The sequence below is a fragment of the Callorhinus ursinus genome, unplaced genomic scaffold (assembly GCF_003265705.2).
Source record: "Callorhinus ursinus isolate GAN/ISIS: 27379988/994484 unplaced genomic scaffold, GSC_fseal_2.0 scaffold73, whole genome shotgun sequence".
Taxonomy (NCBI): Eukaryota; Metazoa; Chordata; class Mammalia; order Carnivora; family Otariidae; genus Callorhinus; species Callorhinus ursinus.
The window spans coordinates 1,802,189-1,818,886 of NW_027397135.1; the positions used below are offsets into that span (position 1 = coordinate 1,802,189).

Genomic DNA, 16,698 nt, shown 5'->3' on the forward strand with positions numbered 1-16,698 from the left:
TATATAAGCTTTTCTTTCTTTAAAAGTTTGGGAGGCACGTTCTTCTAACAGACCAAAATACGCCCCAAATCTAGTGTGTGGCACTGATCTATGCACCAAGCTGATCGTATTTGATCATATTCTTTTTTTTTTTTATCTTTTTCTTTTTCTTTTTTTTTCTTTCCCTTTCTTTTCCCCCAGTTTCAGGTCTCTTCTGATTTGTTTAGTGTATATTTTTCTGCGGTAATTGTTACCCTGTAAGCATTTTGTTCTCTCATTCATCTATTCTCTTCTGGATGAAATGACAAGATGGAAAAAATCACCTCAAAAAAAAAAAAAGAACAAGAGACAGTACTGACTGCCAGGGGGCACCTAATCAATACGGACATTAGTAAGATGTTGGAACTATAGTTCAGAATGACGATTTTAAAGATACTAGCTGGGCTTGAAAAAAGCATGGAAGTTATTAGAGAAACCCTTTCTGGAGAAATAAAAGAACTAAAATCTAACCAAGTCGAAATCAAAAAGGCTACTAATGAGGTGCAATCAAAAATGGAGGCTCTAACTTCTAGGATAAATGAGGAAGAAGAGAGAATCAGTGATATAGAAGACCAAATGATGAAAAATAAAGAAGCTGAGAAAGAGAGATAAACAACTACTGGATCACGAGGGCAGAATCCGAGAGAGAAGTGATACCATAAAATGAAACAATATTAGAATAATTGGGATCCCAGAAGAAGAAGAAAGAGAGAGGGGGGCAGAAGGTATATTGGAGCAAATTATAACAGAGAACTTCCCTAATTTGGGGAAGGAAACAGGCATCAAAATCCAGGAGGCACCGAGAACCCCTCTCAAATTCAATAAAAATAGGTCAACACCCCGACATCTAATAGTAGAACTTACAAGTCTCAGAGACAAAGAGAAAATCCTGAAAGCAGCTCGGGAGAAGAGATCTGTAACCTACAATGGTAGAAACATTAGATTGGCAACAGACCTATCCACAGAGACCTGGCAGGCCAGAAAGGACTGGCATGATATCTTCAGAGCACTAAACGAGAAAGATATGCAGCCAAGAATACTCTATCCAGCTAGGCTGTCATTGAAAATAGAAGGAGAGATAAGCTTCCAGAACAAACAAAAATTAAGGAATTTGCAAACAGGAAACCAGCCGTACAAGAAATATTGAAAGGGGTCCTCTAAGCAAAGAGGGAGCCTAAAGGTAACATAGACCAGAAAGGAACACAGACAATACACAGTAACAGTAACCTTACAGGCAATACAGTGGCACTAAATTCATATCTTTCAATAGTTACCCTGAAAATAAATAGGCTAAGTGCCCCAATCAAAAGACACAGGATATCAGATTGGATAAAAAAACAAGGCCCAGCGATACGCTGTCTGCAAGAGACTCGTTTTAGACCCAAAGACACCTCCAGATTGAAAGTGAGGGGGTGGAAAACCATTTACCATGCTAATGGACACCAAAAGAAAGCTGGGGTGGCAATCCTTATATCAGACAAATTAGATTTTAAACCAAACACTATAATAAGAGTTGAAGAAAGACACCATATCATACTTAAAGGGTCTATCCAACAAGAAGATCTAACAATTGTAAATATCTATTCCCCTAACATGGGAGCAGCCAATAATATAAGTCACTTAATAACAAAAGCAAAGAAACACATCGACAAGAATACAATAATAGTGGGGGACTTTAACACCCCCCTCACTGAAATGGACAGATCATCTAAGCAAAAGATCAACAAGGAAATAAAGACTTTAAATGACACACTGGACCAAATGGACTTCACAGATATATTCAGAACATTCCATCCCAAAGCAACAGAATATACATTCTTCTCTAGTGCCCATGGAACATTCTCCAGAATAGATCACATCCTAGGTCACAAATCAGGTCTCAACCGGTACCAAAAGATTGGGATCATTCCCTGCATATTTTCAGACCACAATGCTTTGAATCTAGAACTCAATCACAAGAGGAAAGTTGGAAAGAACTCAAATACATGGAGGCTAAAGAGCATCCTACTGAAGAATGAATGGGTCAACCAGAAAATTAAAGAAGAATTAAAAAAAATCACTGAAACAATTGAAAATGAAAACACAACTGTTCAAAATCTTTGGGATGCAGCAAAGTCAGTCCTAAGAGGAAAGTGTATAGCAATACAAGCCTTTCTCAAGAAACAAGAAAGGTCTCAAATACATTACCTAACCCTACACCTAAAGGAGCTGGAGAAAGGAGCTGGAGAAAGAACAGCAAATAAAGCCTAAACCCAGCAGGAGAAGAGAAATCATAAAGATCAGAGCAGAAATCAATGAAATAGTAAAAAAACAGTAGAACAGATCAACGAAACTAGGAGCTGGTTCTTTGAAAGAATTAATAAGATTGATAAACCCCTGGCCAGACTTATCAAAAAGAAAAGAGAAAGGACCCAAATCAATAAAATCATGAATGAAAGAGGAGAGATCACAACCAACACCAAAGAAATACAAACAATTATAAGAACATATAATGAGCACCTCTATGCCAGCAAATTAGATAATCTGGAAGAAATGGATGCATTCCTAGAGATGTATCAACTACTAAAACCGAACCAGGAAGAAATAGAAAACCTGAACAGACCTATAACCACTAAGGAAATTGAAGCAGTCATCAAAAATCTCCCAATAAACAAAAGCCCAGGGCCAGATGTTTTCCCAGGGGAATTCTACCAAACATTTCAAGAAGAATTAATACCTATTCTTCTGAAACTGTTCCAAAAAACAGAAATGGAGGGAAAACTTCCAAACTCATTTTATGAGGCCACCATTACCTTGATCCCCAAACCAGACAAAGACCCCATCCAAAAGGAGAATTACAGACCAGTATCCTTCATGAATATAGATGCTAAAATTCTCACCAAAATACTAGCCAATAGACTCCAACAGTACATTAACAGGATTATTCACCACGACCAAGTGGGATTTATCCCTGGGCTGCAAGTTTGGTTCAACATCCGCATATCAATCAGTGTGATACAATACATTAATAAAAGAAAGAACAAGAACCATATGATCCTCTCAATTGATGCAGAAAAAGCATTTGAGAAAGTACAGCATCCTTTCTTGATCAAAACTCTTCAGAGTATAGGGATAGAGGGTACATACCTCAATATCATAAAAGCCATCTATGAAAAACCCACAGCGAATATCATTCTCAATGGGGAAGAACTGAGAGCTTTCCTCCTAAGGTCAGGAGCATGGCAGGGATGTCCACTATCACCACTGCTATTTAACATAGTATTAGAAGTCCTAGCCACAGCAATCAGACAACAGAAAGAAATAAAAGGCATCTGAATCGGCAAAGAAGAAGTCAAACTCTCACTCTTTGCAGATGATATGTAACTATGTGGAAAACCCAAAAGCCTCTACTCTAAAATTGGTAGAACTCAGACAGGAATTCAGTAAAGTGGCAGAATATAAAATCAATTCCCAGAAATCAGTGGCATTCCTATACACCAGGAACAAGACAGAAGAAAGAGAAATTAAGGAGTCGATCCCATTGACAATTGCACCCAAAAGCATAAGATACCTAGGAATAAATCTAACCAAAGAGGAAAGGAATCTGTACTCAGAAAACTATAAAATACTCATGAAAGAAATTGAGGAAGACAGAAATGGAAAAACTTTCCATGTTCATGGATTGGAAGAACAAATATTGTGAAGATGTCAATGCTACCTAGAGTAATCTACACATGTAAGGCAATCCCTATCAAAATACCATCCACTTTTTTCAAAGAAATGGAACAAATAATCCTAAAATTTGTATGGAACCAGAAAAGACCCTGAATAGCCAGAGGAATGTTGAAAAAGAAAAGCAAAGCTGGCAGCATCACAATTCCGGACTTCCAGCTCTATTACAAAGCTGTCATCATCAAGACAGTATGGTACTGGCACAAAAACAGATACATAGATCAATGGAACAGAATAGAGAGCTCAGAAATGGACCCTCAACTCTATGGTCAACTAATCTTTAACAAAGCAGGAAAGAATGTCCAATGGAAAAAAGATAGTTTCTTCAAGAAATGGTGTTGGGAAAATTGGACAGCCACATGCAGAAGAATGAAACTGGACCATTTTCTCACACCACACACAAAAATAGACTCAAAATGATTGAAAGACCTAAATGTGTGTTGGGAGTCCATCAACATCCTAAAGGAGAACACACGCAGCAACCTCTTTGACCTCAGCCGCAGCAACTTCTTCCTAGAAACATTGCCAAAGGGAAGGGAAGCTAGGGCAAAAATGAACTATTGGGACTTCATCAAGATAAAAAGCTTTTGCACAGCAAAGGAAACAGTCCACGAAACCAAAAGACAACCGACAGAATGGGAGAAGATATTTGCAAATGACATATCAGATAAAGGGCTAGTATCCAAAATCTATAAAGAACTTATGAAACTCAACACCCAAAATACAAATGATCCAATCAAGAAATGGGCAGAAGACATGAACAGACATTTTTCCAAAGAAGATATCCAGATGGCTAACAGACACATGAAAAAGTGCTCAACATTGCTCGGCTTCAGGGAAGTCCAAATCAAAACCTCATTGAGATACCACCTCAAATCAGTCAGATTTGCTACAATTAACAAGTTAGGAAACAACAGATGTTGGCAGGGATGTGGAGAAAGGGGAACTCTCCTACACTGTTGGTGGGAATGCAAGCTGGTGCAGCCATTCTGGAAAACAGTATGGAGTTTCCTCAAACAGTTGAAAATAGAGCTACCATACGATCCAGCAATTGCACTACTGGGTATTTACCCCAGAGATAGAAATGTAGGGATCCGAAGGGGTACGTGCACCCGATGTTTATAGCAGCAATGTCCACAATAGCCAAACTATGGAAAGAGCGAAGATGTCCATCAACAGATGAATGGATAAAGAAGATGTGGTAAACATATACAATGGAATATTTTGCAGCCATCAAAAGGAATGAAATCTTGCCATTTGCAACGACATGGATGGAACTGGAGGGCATTATGCTGAGCGAGATAAGCCAGTCAGGGAAAGACATTTATCATATGATCTCACTGATATGAGGAATTCTTAATCTCAGGAAACAAACTGAGTGTTCCTGGAGTGGTGGGGGGTGGGAGGGAGGGGGTGGCTGGGTGATAGACATTGGGGAGGTTGTGTGCTATTGAGCTCTGTGAATTGTGTAAGACTGTTGTATCACAAACCTGTACCTCTGAAACAAATAATACATTATATGTTAAAAATAAAATCTTATCTAATGGATATAAGTGTATGTGATTAGAGAGCTAAATACCCAAATTTCTTTCATATCAAAGCATCAACTTTAACATCATTGCCTTGCTGTTACTTTCCTTATCTATCTGGCTGGTTGAGAGATAATGTCTTTTAATTAGTAAGATCAGAATTAGCACCGACTTTCGTTTTCTTGGGTCAATCCAGCAAATGTAGACTTTTTGTTTATTAGATATATTTTGAACACAGAGTTTGATAATTTTCGTGATCTTACTGCTCTGTTTTCATACAGGTTTTCTATAGTGTAACTTAGATTTGTTTGTTTTTGTTTTATTTTTCAATTGAAACTTAGTTTGATTTTTCTAATTTTTTCTCCATTACTGTTGCCCTGCTCTTTTTTTCTGCAACTGTCTACCCTCACTTTGGACCCAATTCCCATGGTCTTTATTTTCAGACCATTCTTTTTATCTTCTCCTCAGTGGTTATTTTGATTTATCTAATTATTTTTAGGAGATTTTTCTTGCCTTAATTCTCCTTTTTCTGTTCTCTCTCTCAGATTCATCTTCAGTGGTCACAGTTCTTTCTTCTTTGCTTCTATTTCAGAGCATTCTGATATTTTATCCTAAGTAGTCAAGGTTTCAGATTTGACTGAGCAGATACTTTGCAATTTCATTAGAGCTTCTCAATGGGGCAGTATTAGGTGGAATTCATAATTCTTGCTACTAAGACATAAGTGTACATTTGAGTACTTTAGGCCTACATATGTAATTCTGACCAAAGTAAAGGAATCTCTGGGATTTCCTTCTCACTGTCTTTGGATCTTGCCAGTCTTTTACCATCCTGGAACAACTTTTAATTAACTTTCATTATGGGCTTGATTTCTCTTCATGTCTGGTGATAATAAAGTACATTTCAAGTCATATTAAACTTACATAGATTATATGGGGACATTATTCATGTCTGTTGCTTTTAGCTCGTTACACGTTTCTAGCTTTTAGCATGTTATATATTTTATTGCTGGGGGAAAATTATTTTTTGCCTAGTCTTTTTAATCTTTCTGGCATCGATTTCTCTTTTAGTTTAAGAGTAGCAAAACAGCCTCTGTATTCAGAGCATTGTGGCTATGATTGCTAATATAATGAGTTTAGTTTATGGAAACGGTTCCAAAGTAGCATACAAAGCAATCAGCTGGATACATGAGAGCTTCAAAAAATATGACTCCTTTGTCTCCTAGGCTAACCAAAAACAGCTATGTGGAGCCTGGAATTTCCGTAGGAATTCCATAGCAATTTGATTTGATAACTTTCTGACACGTCATTTATATTTCAAATAATTCTCTATGTTAATTAGTTGACAGTCACAATATCTCTAGTGCACATGTTATGGTCCACAGAGTAATGTCATGGATTTTATTTTCTTCCAACAGTTTATTATGAAAAATTCAAACCTACAAAAGAGTTGAAAGAAGAGTATAATGAACTTTCTTTAACCCTATGTCTAGATGCAATAATGTTGTTATTTTGCTGTATTTGCTTATTTATGTATGTATACCTACGTGTGTGTTTGTGTGTATTTTTGAACTGTTTTATATATTTTATTTTATTATTATTATTTTTTAAAGATTTTATTTATTTATTTGACAGGGAGAGACACAGCAAGAGAGAGAACACAAGCAGAGGGAGTGGGAGAGGGAGAAGCAGTCTCTCCGCTGAGCAGGGAGCCTGATGCGGGGCTCGATCCTAGGACCCTGGGATCATGACCTGAGCTGAAGGCAGATGCTTAACCAATGGAGCCACCCAGGCGCCCCTATTTTTTTTTTTTAAGATTTATTTATTTAGAGAGAGTGAGCAGGGGGAGGGGCAGAGGAAGAGGGAGAGAGAATCTCAAGCAGACTCCACACTGAGCGCGGAGCCCAATGCAGGGCTTGATCTCATGACTCTGAGATCATGACCTGAGCCAAAATCAAGAGTCAAATGCTTAACTGACTGAGCCACCCAAGTGCCCCTTGAATTATTTTAAAGTGGAATCTATGAAACTTTGTGCTGAAATCTTTCAGAATACATTTCCTACCAATAAGCATATTCTCTGATAACATTTTAAAAATTACTTTATGATTCCTTATTCATAAATGTGGTTAAATTATTATCATCAGTTTCCTTTCTACTTCTGATATCCACTGTTCTTAAATTACGTCTAATGAAGAGAACTCAGAATTAGATACCCTATATTTCAAATTAATTTTAGTTCTTATTTACTATGCTGTGACTGGATGGAAGATTTTCTTTTTTCCCTTTCAGAAAGAAAAAGATAGTAGCTTCTCTAATCATACAAAATTGTTCTTGCTTTTTATTGTGGGTCAGATTCCAGAATAGATTTTTTAGGTGAGTTGTGAGCATATAGATGAGGAAGAGGTGATCACCAATAAAACTGGAAACCACTATTCTTACTTTATTTCCTAGTATTTTATTGTATCAGGGAAATGCAGTAAACACTTGGTCTCCCCTGAAGTAATTGTCATATATAACACTTGTAGTTCGAGTGGAGAGCAATATAACTCAGAGGGAGTTTTCTGATGGGTGAAGATATTTATTATTTGACCTTTTATGGAAAAAATTTGCCCATCCTTTATCTAGAATCTTATTCTATTATGTTAGTTTGTATGTGTGACTATATCTAAATCTATGTGAAAAGGGCAATTAAAAAATTGTTGAATAATTATTAGGCACTTGGATATGTTCAAGAATTACTATAATGGGGGCTCCTGGCTGGCTCAGTTGGTGGAGTGTGTGACTCTTGATCTTGGGCTTTTGGGTTTGAGCCCCAAAATAATCTCTGGGTGTAGAGATTATTTAAAAATAAAACCTTAAAAAAAAAAAAGAACTAGTGCAATGAATTTCTTTGGGTGAAATAGTATAACTTTTGGATGACTTTAAAACAGACCTTAAAAGATATGGAGTCACAATTGAAATTTTGAAAATTTTAAGGTTAAGGTTTATGTTGGTTCATTGTCCTCAAGTTCAGATAGCAGTGATCTGGGAATCAAACTCTGGCCTTGTTTCTGACTTATTGACTCACTGGGTTACAATTTAATGGTTTTTTTTTTAATAGTTAATTAAATACATTTAGAACTCTTTGGAAAGGAAGCATCTGAAAAGTATGAAAGCATTTCTGAATCACGTTTACGTGTATTAGGTACCTTTATATGCAGGTTGTAATGAGGAATGTTACATAGTAAGGATGGAGAATAGCAAAGACATTGTGTTTAGTTTTTCATAAAGGGTTTGAGATGTTTTTCATATATTTTTATATGTATATTTTAACTTTTCTACCTAAGCTTCTTGAGACTGTATTTGGACCGTATAACCTAGATATTTCTTACATTTAATGTGACCAGATACACTTAACACCATGATATTTGCTGAATATTTTAATGGCCATTCTTTATTGGCAAGTAATATCTCAAGTAGTTGACCAGAGCCTTTATGTTCATTTAATTCTACTTTGTAGTTCTACTTTTCTTGTGATTTTTCTGGACTATCACAATGTGAGGATCAACTGTGTTTACTGAAATTCGGATTGTGTCATGTGGGGATCTGTTTCAAGTTTGGAAGTCCCTTAAGAAGTCTGATGCATCTCGCCCTCTTTCCTCAGCTTGCAGCCGTTTGTGATGTATTTGTGGAAAACTACGTCCCTGGCAAACTGTCTGCCGTGGGCCTGGGATATGAAGATATAGACAAGATTGCTCCTCACATCGTCTACTGTTCCATCACAGGTATTTCGACCCCACACCCTTGTCAATGACTAGATTTTCCAGTTATTGGGTTTCTTTGTCCATGTAAGAAACCTCTTGCTAGTGTTGGTTTTCTTGAAGTGATTCTGTTCTCCCTAGCCCTCACCTTTCAATTAATCATTAAAGAATATTAACCGAAATGAAGATTTTTCCTGTATTTATTGGCTGTTTGTATTTCTTTTTTTTTTTAAAAGATTTTATTTATTTATTTGAAAGAGAGAGACATAGCGAGAGAGGGAACATGAGCAGGGGGAGTGGGAGAGGGAGAAGCAGGCCTCCCGCTGAGCAGGGAGCCTGATGCGGGGATCGATCCTAGGACCCTGGGATCATGACCTGAGCCGAAGGCAGACGTCCAACAACTGAGCCACCAAGGCACCCCTTGGCTATTTGTATTTCTTCTTGAATTGTATGCCTATAGCTTTTTGCCAACTTTTCTATTGATATTTTACAGACATTTATAAAGTACTGTTAATTCATACGTAGAATTGTAGGTGCAACATTAGTTGGCTTTTGGGTAGCACAGGAAATTAACATATCCCTTTAATTTATTCAAAAGTGTTAAGCCCCAGGTGAAGGAAAGAGTGCTATAAAGTCCTCCAGATTGTTTAGCTAGGGAATGTTGTGGGTGTTTGTGTGTGTGTGTGTGTGTGTGTATTTAGGTCCAAGGAAAAAAGGTTATCATATTAGTTAAACATATTTTTAAGCACTTAACTATTAATTAGGGATGCAATATAGAAAAGTGGCTCTGAAAATTCTGAGTTACATTAATAGTTTTTATCAGAAAAATTCCTAATATTTGCAGTCTTTACTCATCTACCAAATATTTACAGCAGGCCTATGATTTGCCAGGCAATATTCTAAGGTTCTGGGATGTGGCAGTGAATAGTACATATTTATGTTCTCATGGAGGTTTGCATTATAGGTTAGGGAGATAGACAGTAAATAAATGAACATATTCTTTAGTTTTTTTTGTAATTGAGGCCGGTAGTGATAAGGGCTAAAGAGAAATAAAGTAGGGCAAGAGGGATAGGGTTAGGAGGAGCTATTTTATACTTGGAGATAAGAGAAGGCTTCCTTGGGGGCACCTGGGGAGCTCAGTTGGTTAAGCACCTGCCTTTCACTCAGGTCATGATCTGGGGTTCTGGATCGAGTTCCGTGTTGAGCTCCATGCTCAGCAGGGAGCCTGCTTCTCCCTTTCCTTCTGCCCCTTCTCCCTCATGCTTTTTTCCTTTCTCTCAAATGAATAAAAAAAAAAAAAGAGAGAAGACTCCCTTGATAAGGTGACATTTGAGCAGAGACCTGGAAGAAGTAAAGGAGTGAATCATGTAGATATTGGCAAAGATGGCTTCAGGAAGGAGAAACAGCAAGTGCAAAGGACCTAAGGCAGGAATATGCTGGGCATATTTGAGGACCATCAAGGGTGGCTGAAGCAGAGTGAGCCAAGGGGAATGTAACAGGAAGAAAAACAGGGAGATGTTGGTTAGCAAGATCACGAAGAGCTTGTTGGAAACTCTTAAGGATTTGGCTTTTACTTTGAATAAGTTTGTAAGTTAATAGAGTGTTTTGAACAGAAGAATGGTATGAACTGACATATTTTTAAAAGGATCACTTTAGCTACTGTGTTGAGAATAGACTGTAGGGGACAAGGGTAGAAGTAGAAGAACAATTGTGAAGCTATTGAACTACTCCAGGCTAGAGATGCTGGTGGCTTGAATTAGGGTAGGAGTGGTTGAGGTGGTTGAGGAGCAATAGGATTAAAACTGTTTCTTTATTAGTCATGAAGTAATAATAACCAAAATACTCCTGTTTCTATGCATTCAGGTTAATTGAGATATAATAGTACTTTGACTATGACATATTACTTTAGTATAAATAATGCTTTTCACAGTATAATTATGTAGTGCTTTTTTATATAAATTAAGCTATAACTGCAGTGTTTGGTTGGTATTATTTTAGAGAGAATGATGAGCCCAATGATCATTAACTTCTATACTGAATCAGCATGAGAGACAGGGTCTGTACATAGTAGATGACTCTTTGCTGCTAAATCTGACTCTTTCTTAGATGTACTATTTTATAGATATGTAATCACACTTCAATTTTTATGTGTATATATCAATATTTATATGTGTCAGAGAGAGGGAAAGATTTTTCCTTAAAAATCTCACAGTCCAGTGGAAATGTGGAGGTCTAAATTACTAAAATAGGGAAAATATTATGTTCAAATTACCTTATCATAAAAATGCTACATATCTAGGAAATGTGAAATCTTCTATGACAGTAAGTATTTATTTCTCATTCCCATGAATTTGCATTGGCTGAGGTTCAGCTGATCCAGACTGATTAGATTCCAAGTTTCGGGTTGGGGTCCTGGTGTGCTCTACCTGTCTCTTATACTCCTTGGACCTGTGGCTACCAAATGCATGTTTTCTTTATAGTGAAAGGCAAGAGTACAAGAGAATGAGCCTAACCTCACAAGCACGTTTAAAGCATTAGCTCACATCCCATTTGCTTGCATTCCTTTGGTCAAGGCAAGTCACTCAACCAAGCCCAATACCAATGCATGGTGAAATATATTCTACTCTCGTGGCAGGAACTACAGAGTTACATGGCAAAGTGTAGATTTCAAGAGGAGTAAAGATTAGGAATAATAATGTATTTTATCACATCCTCCAGCCAAACAAAATGCTAATCTACTTGAGGGGCACCTGGGTGGCTCAGTCGGTTAAGCATCTGACTTCAGCTCAGATCATGATATCAGGGTCCTGGGATGGAGCTCCACATCGGGCTGCCGGCTCCGCACTTGGCGGGGAGTCTGCTTTTCCTCTCCCTCTGCCCCTTCCCCTGCTTCTGTGCTCTGTCTCTCGAATAAATAAATAAAATCTAAAAAAAAAAAAAAGCTACTCCACTTGGGAAGCCTCACAGTTCCCAAAGTTTCACATCTATCACTGACTATAGTTAGAGCCAAAGTTCTTCTGGGTCTTGGCTTGTGGTTAGAGAATCTCTGAGTTTTCTTCCAGTTCTCAGATCCCATATTAACATTTAAGGGTATCAAAGGGCCTTGTAGATAGATTGTATAATGCAGAATTTCTCAGCTAGGGGGGGAGTGGGGATTTGATAAGCTTTTCAGTGATAGGGATGGGAGGAATAAGGAGATGATGGGGAGAGGCCTTTGCAGTCTGAACAAGCACCTTCCATAATTCTGTAATCCTCTACACCCCCATCTCCTGACAATCATGAGAAAAACATCCATACAGTTCATTCTCCTTTATTTCCTGATAAGGAAACAGGTTCAGAATGTCCAAGGGCACAGCTATTTAATGCCAGATGGCTTTAAAACTCAGGCCTCTTGACTAAATATTAAGTGCCTCTATGCTTTCCATATTTAGACATTTATCATTGTTATATGTTATATTGTTATATTGTTAGGTGATGACATGGACTTTGTGATTACAAGACACTGAACAGCTTGACTTGAGAATAGTATATTCTTGCTCTTTTCTCTCGTTTGTTGTTAATCATATTTACTCATCAGGGAGTCTAAATGTCAACAGAATCTTTGGAAGCAGAGGTCATTTATGAGTCATGAATTTGTGTGTATATAAAGTAAGGGCCACCTCTTTTGTAAAAGTTTGATATTCTTGGTAATCAGTGTTTGTTTTTGATATTTTTTAATAAGACTGATTAGATCAGTCTAAAGTTGCACATGTTATGATTGGGATCCTGAACTTTCCTGATGTTTCCCAGTGGCATTAGTGTTCTGTCAGTGCTGTCCAAGCCCAGATAGTCTGTTCTCACTCACATGTTGGCCTTATTGCTGATGAGAGTAATCTTAGAATGGTTGGAAGATTTATTTTAATGCACTCTGACAGTTCTGTGGTTGAGATTGCCTCAGTCTGTGAAATCTGGTCTGCAGGACAAGAATGTTAGACTGATCACAAGGGAGGAAGGACCTGATTCTTTTTGTTAGCAAGGTCCTCTTATCATTTCAGAGTATGAACATTAGGGGGCAGTGTTTAAAAAGCTATAATTCACTAGGAATTACTTTTTGAGAAAACTTGTGTTTCCTCTGTACCAGTGGGTAGAGAAAATCTCGGAAAGGGTTTATTTATATTTTTAAAGAAGTTTTGTTTTTTAAACTGACCATTCTCTACCTCTCTATACTTTTAGAAGTATAATGATATTCTCCATGGCGCTTTAATTTTAAGTTGTGCCTTCTTTCCTTTGTTTCTTCTGAGCATGTTATTAATTATAAAAACTTAGCAGTAAAAATCCTACCACATTTTAAAATATTTACTTTTTTCTTATTAACTTCATTACTCTTTTTTCCTAGAAGGATAAACATTGCATTATATTATTGATTAGACTAATTTTGTGGAAGGAACATTGTGTATGCCCTTTAATAATTTTCTGGGGGTTGGGAAAGGGCTTTGCAAAGTACCTTTCTGATTTTTGTGAATTTCCCAAAGGCATTTTCTTAAGCTCTGTCCTTGTATGGACAGATTACAGGATTCTGCTTGAGGATAGGTCCTCAAGAGGGACCTCAGAACTCATATCAAAGAGAATATTTTAGAGAGTTAGACCCATTCTTTAGTTTTAAATAGAAAAAAGTCTGAGAGCTCTACTTATGAGCTAAGACTAGCTAAGACAGTTTTAAGGAAGAACCTGGTAGGCACATTTGCCCTGTTAGATATAAAGACTGATACAACCCGTAGTAATAAGACGGTGTGGTATTAGTATAAGGATAAAGAAATACATCGATGGAACAGAATAGAGAGCTCAAACATGCTGGCATATGTATGGAAACCTGTTTTTTTAGGGCTTATACTCTAGATCATTAAAGAATAGAATATGCAATAATTGATGGTGGAACATTGGTTATCCTTATGGGGAAAGATAAAATTCATCTTGAGTTTATTCTGTGTAGTGACATAATATTGATTTAAGCTCTAAATATAAAAAGTAAAACTTTAAAACTTTTAGAAAACAGTATAGGACAATGTCTTTATGACCTTAGGGCAGGGAAGATTTTGTAGACAGCATACGAAAAGTATAAACTACAAAGGAAGAGATTGATAAACTTGACTACTTATTAAAATGAAAAACTTTTGTGCATCAAAAGCCACCATAAAAAGGCAAGGAGCTGAGTCACAGATCCTTGGAAGATAACTGACAAAGGATTAATAACCCGAATATATTAAAAATTCCTTTAAATCAAATAGAAAAAAAGAGAAACAATTCAATGGACAAATGGGCAAGCTCCAGAAAAGGAAACCTGAATGGCTGTAAAAAGTTACTCAGGCTCAGTTGTTTTTAGAAAAGTGCAAATTACACTGTATGTTAACTAATGAAAATTTAAATAAAAAAAGAAAAATGCAAATTAAAACAAGAATAATATTTCACTTCACACCTAAGAGATTGACAGACATTTAAAAGTCTGACACTACCAAGTGTGGATGAAGCAAAGGAATCCGTGAACATTGCTGGAGGACTGATATCCATGTTGGAAAATGATATCCATGTTGGGAGCAATTTGGCAAGCTCTTTTGAGATTGTACATGAGTCTACCCTATGATCTGTAGTTTCACTTTCAGGTACGTTCCTATAGAAAGTCTCGAACATATGCATGAGGGGACATGAAGAAGGTTCATAGCAGCATTGTTTGTAATGGCAAAAAGGTGAATATATGAGATGAAGTATATTTTAGTAGGAAAATGGTTAAATGTGTTATATAATGAATGGGATACCATTAAGCAGTGGAAAGAGTATGAAATCAACTAGATGAATTTTCCAAACATAAAATTCAGTGAAGAAGGCAAGTTATGAAAGCTGATATGCAGGATGATACTATTTATGTAGAGTTAAGATAATAAAAATTGTATATATTTTTTAGTAATTCACTTAAGTGTGGCTAAAATATAAAGACATGCATGGTAGTGAAAAATACTAAATTTAAGAGAATGATTACCCCTGGGAAGTGGGCAGGGAGGAATATGGGACAGGGAAGGGACATACACAGGACTTCAACTATATTTGCCAAATATGCATGCATATTTGTTATATTATTCTGTATACCCTTTTATGTTCAATATAACAAAAGATCCAGAAATACCCAAATAATTCCCTCCCATCCTCCCTCCCTCCCTCCCCCCTTTCCTCTGTCTCCCTTCTCCCACTCCAATGCATATTTCTTGAGCTGTATTTCCTGGCTGTGTTGAGTGTACAGGATGAACAATGCAGACATGATTTCTGCCTTTAGGAGCTTACAGCCTAGTGTTAGAGACATTTTATAAAGAAGTTAAAAAAATCGTATGGCATGTACTAATAAATTGTGTTGTTAAGAAAGAATCAAACAAGGTACTGTGACAGAGATGGAGGGGATGCATAGTGTAAATAGGATGGTCAGAAAAGGCCTTTCTGGGAAGTTATCATTTGATAGAACTAAAGTATGAGAAGGAACCAGCCATTCAAAGATCAAAGGGAGGAGCATTTCAGGCAGCAAGAACCCCATGTGCAAAGGTCCTGAGGTAGGAAGGATCTAAATTCCTTTAAAAGCCTAAGAGAAAGCCAATGTGCCTGAAATACCAAAAAACAGTCAGAATGCTTGAGAAGACACTGTATAGGGGTGCAAATGCTATGGCATACTGGGAAGGATTTGAGCAGGAGAGGGATATGATACAGATTACATTAAAAATAATCTTTAAAATAGTAGGAATCAAATACTGATTAACTCACAGAAGAACTTCATTATAAACATTGAACATAGAATTATGCAGCTGTAAAAAAGGATGAGGTCTGCCATTTGTGATATCATGAGTGGACCTAGAGCATTATGCTAAGTGAAAGAAGTCAGAAAATGACAAATACCATATGATTTCACTCATATGTGGAAACTAAGAAACAAAACAAATGAATAAATAAACAAAAAGTAGAATCAGACCTAGAAATATAGAGAACAAACTGATACTTGCGGGGGGTGGGGAGTGGGTGGGCAAAATAGGTGAAGGGGAGTGGGAGGTACAGGCTTCCAGTTATGGAGTGAATATGTCATGGGAATAAAAGGCACGACACAGGGAATATAATCAACAATATTGTAATAGCATTGCATGGGGATAGAAGGTAACTACATTTGTGAGCGTAACATAATGTGTAGAGAAGTTGAATCACTATGTTGTGCACCTGAAGCTAATGTAATGTTGTGTGTCACCTATACTTAAAAAAAAAAAAAACCCCAAACTGACAAACTTCTAGTCATACTGACCAAGATAAAAAGAGAGAAGATTCAAAGTTAATCAATATCAGGAATGAAAGAAGGGCCATCACTTCTAACAACAAAGACATTAAAAGGATATCAACAGAATATTACAAATAACTCTATGCCCATGAATTTAAAAACTGAAATGAAATAGAACAGAAATAAATCCTTGGAGGACACAAAGTACCAAAACTCACTCAAGAAGAAATAATGTGAATTGTGCTATATCTATTAGAGAAATTAAATTTTTAGTTAAAAACCCTTTGGAAAAAACTTCAGGCCCAGATGGTTTCACTGGGGAGTCTTACCAAACATTGAGTAAGAAATACTACCAATTCTACACAATCTCTTCCAGAAAATAGAAAAGGAGGGAATACTTCCAAACTCATTTTATGAGGCCAGCATT

General features: G+C 36.8%; 1 protein-coding gene across 3 annotated transcripts in view; it reads left to right on the forward strand.

The window, feature by feature from the left end:
- SUGCT (succinyl-CoA:glutarate-CoA transferase) overlaps positions 1–16,698 on the forward strand; it is an 814,926-nt gene that overhangs the window by 38,192 nt on the left and 760,036 nt on the right. For all 3 annotated transcript variants that reach the window (XM_025853115.2, XM_073886887.1, XM_073886888.1), the window contains exon 6: positions 8,899–9,019. In XM_025853115.2, the coding sequence (XP_025708900.1) occupies positions 8,899–9,019 (121 nt within the window). The remainder of the gene's footprint in view (positions 1–8,898; positions 9,020–16,698) is intronic.